Source organism: Crocuta crocuta, unplaced genomic scaffold (assembly GCF_008692635.1).
Source record: "Crocuta crocuta isolate KB4526 unplaced genomic scaffold, BGI_CrCroc_1.0 scaffold92, whole genome shotgun sequence".
Taxonomy (NCBI): Eukaryota; Metazoa; Chordata; class Mammalia; order Carnivora; family Hyaenidae; genus Crocuta; species Crocuta crocuta.
This window is the reverse complement of record NW_027528804.1, coordinates 3,951,486-3,952,643: the sequence shown is the minus strand read 5'-3', so window position 1 is coordinate 3,952,643 and position 1,158 is coordinate 3,951,486. Positions and strand designations below refer to the sequence as shown.

The following is a 1,158-nucleotide window of genomic DNA, read 5'->3' as shown; positions in this document are numbered from 1 at the left end:
TACCTATACTCATCTCTTTGCTCAGTCCGTCTTTCAAAGAACACACACACACACACACGCATACACTCCACATTTTCATATACTGGATAATCGAATCTATTCAATCTAATCTTACTGAAAAATTTATAGCTAAAATTGAAGTTTCCTGTCATTTGTATATTACTTTCACTTGAGCAAGCTTATGTGTTTTTGGACATAAATAACTATATTCATTACTAAGTAAATAATAATAGACAAAAATATTAAATAACTTCATATATAGCTTATAAAAATTATAATTACCTTTTTATTCCAAGTGCTTGAAAGATCAAAAAATAGTAAAAAATAAGTTTAAAATGTTGAGTATAATTGGTAGTATTTTATGCCGTTGGACATCAGATATCTTCTCAGACTTTTTAACATATCTTGGTTATTGATACCTTTTTTTCCCCTGCCACATACCAGGTTTATCCAGAAATTTGGCTTTTCTCTTCTCTTCATTTCATTGCAAGAAATAAAAATTATGGGATATTCAAAGGTGAGTAGAGCAGTGGATGGCCCCTGAAATAATCCATGTTACAATACACTGAGGTAAAAGAATGACATATGGTTTTCCTTATATCGTTTAGAAAATACTAAGATAGTTTTCTTTTTCTCCCACCGTGGTATATGCAGTTGACTGTTCCTCACTATGTCTTCTCATAAGACTTTTAGGATCAAGCTACTCCTGGCCAAAAGACAAAAGCAGAATGGTCCCATTCCGCAGGAGATTCAGATGAAAATTGACCATAAGCTCAGGTACAACTCCACGAAGAGTCACTGGACAAGATCAGAGCTGGGTCTATAAGGGATCACACATTCAATGGCACACATATGGATGCCATATGTAGGTCCTGTATTTGTACCTTATCATTCTGTAAACATCACCACTACTTGAATAATAGACATGTTTTATTGGGGAAATGATTTTTCTCTTTTACTATGCTTCTACATCAGTAGTTTGGTTCAATAACAAATATGTGAGAACTTTTGTTTGAAAAAGAAAAAGAGAGAAAAAAAGAGAGCACTGAGATAAGTCTTTCATTATAAAAAAATCAGACAAATTTTCTAAGTTAGATTTCCTACCCTTTATAACTCCAAAATAATAGCATACCACTGAAGGCAATTGCCTCCTTGGAG

The 1,158-nt window shown here is 33.0% G+C and overlaps 1 protein-coding gene across 1 annotated transcript; it reads left to right on the top strand.

Annotated features, from left to right (window-relative positions):
- The first annotated feature begins 670 nt into the window (after nucleotides 1-670).
- LOC144224632 (large ribosomal subunit protein eL39-like) lies at nucleotides 671-826 on the top strand. The gene has a single exon (XM_077755713.1). The coding sequence runs from the start codon at nucleotides 671-673 to the stop codon at nucleotides 824-826; it is 156 nt and encodes a 51-aa protein (XP_077611839.1).
- Nucleotides 827-1,158: the final 332 nt, after the last annotated feature.

Bases quoted from the DNA above. Each gene is read 5' to 3' on its own strand.
- LOC144224632 (XM_077755713.1), top strand. From the start codon at position 671: ATGTCTTCTCATAAGACTTTTAGGATCAAGCTACTCCTGGCCAAAAGA.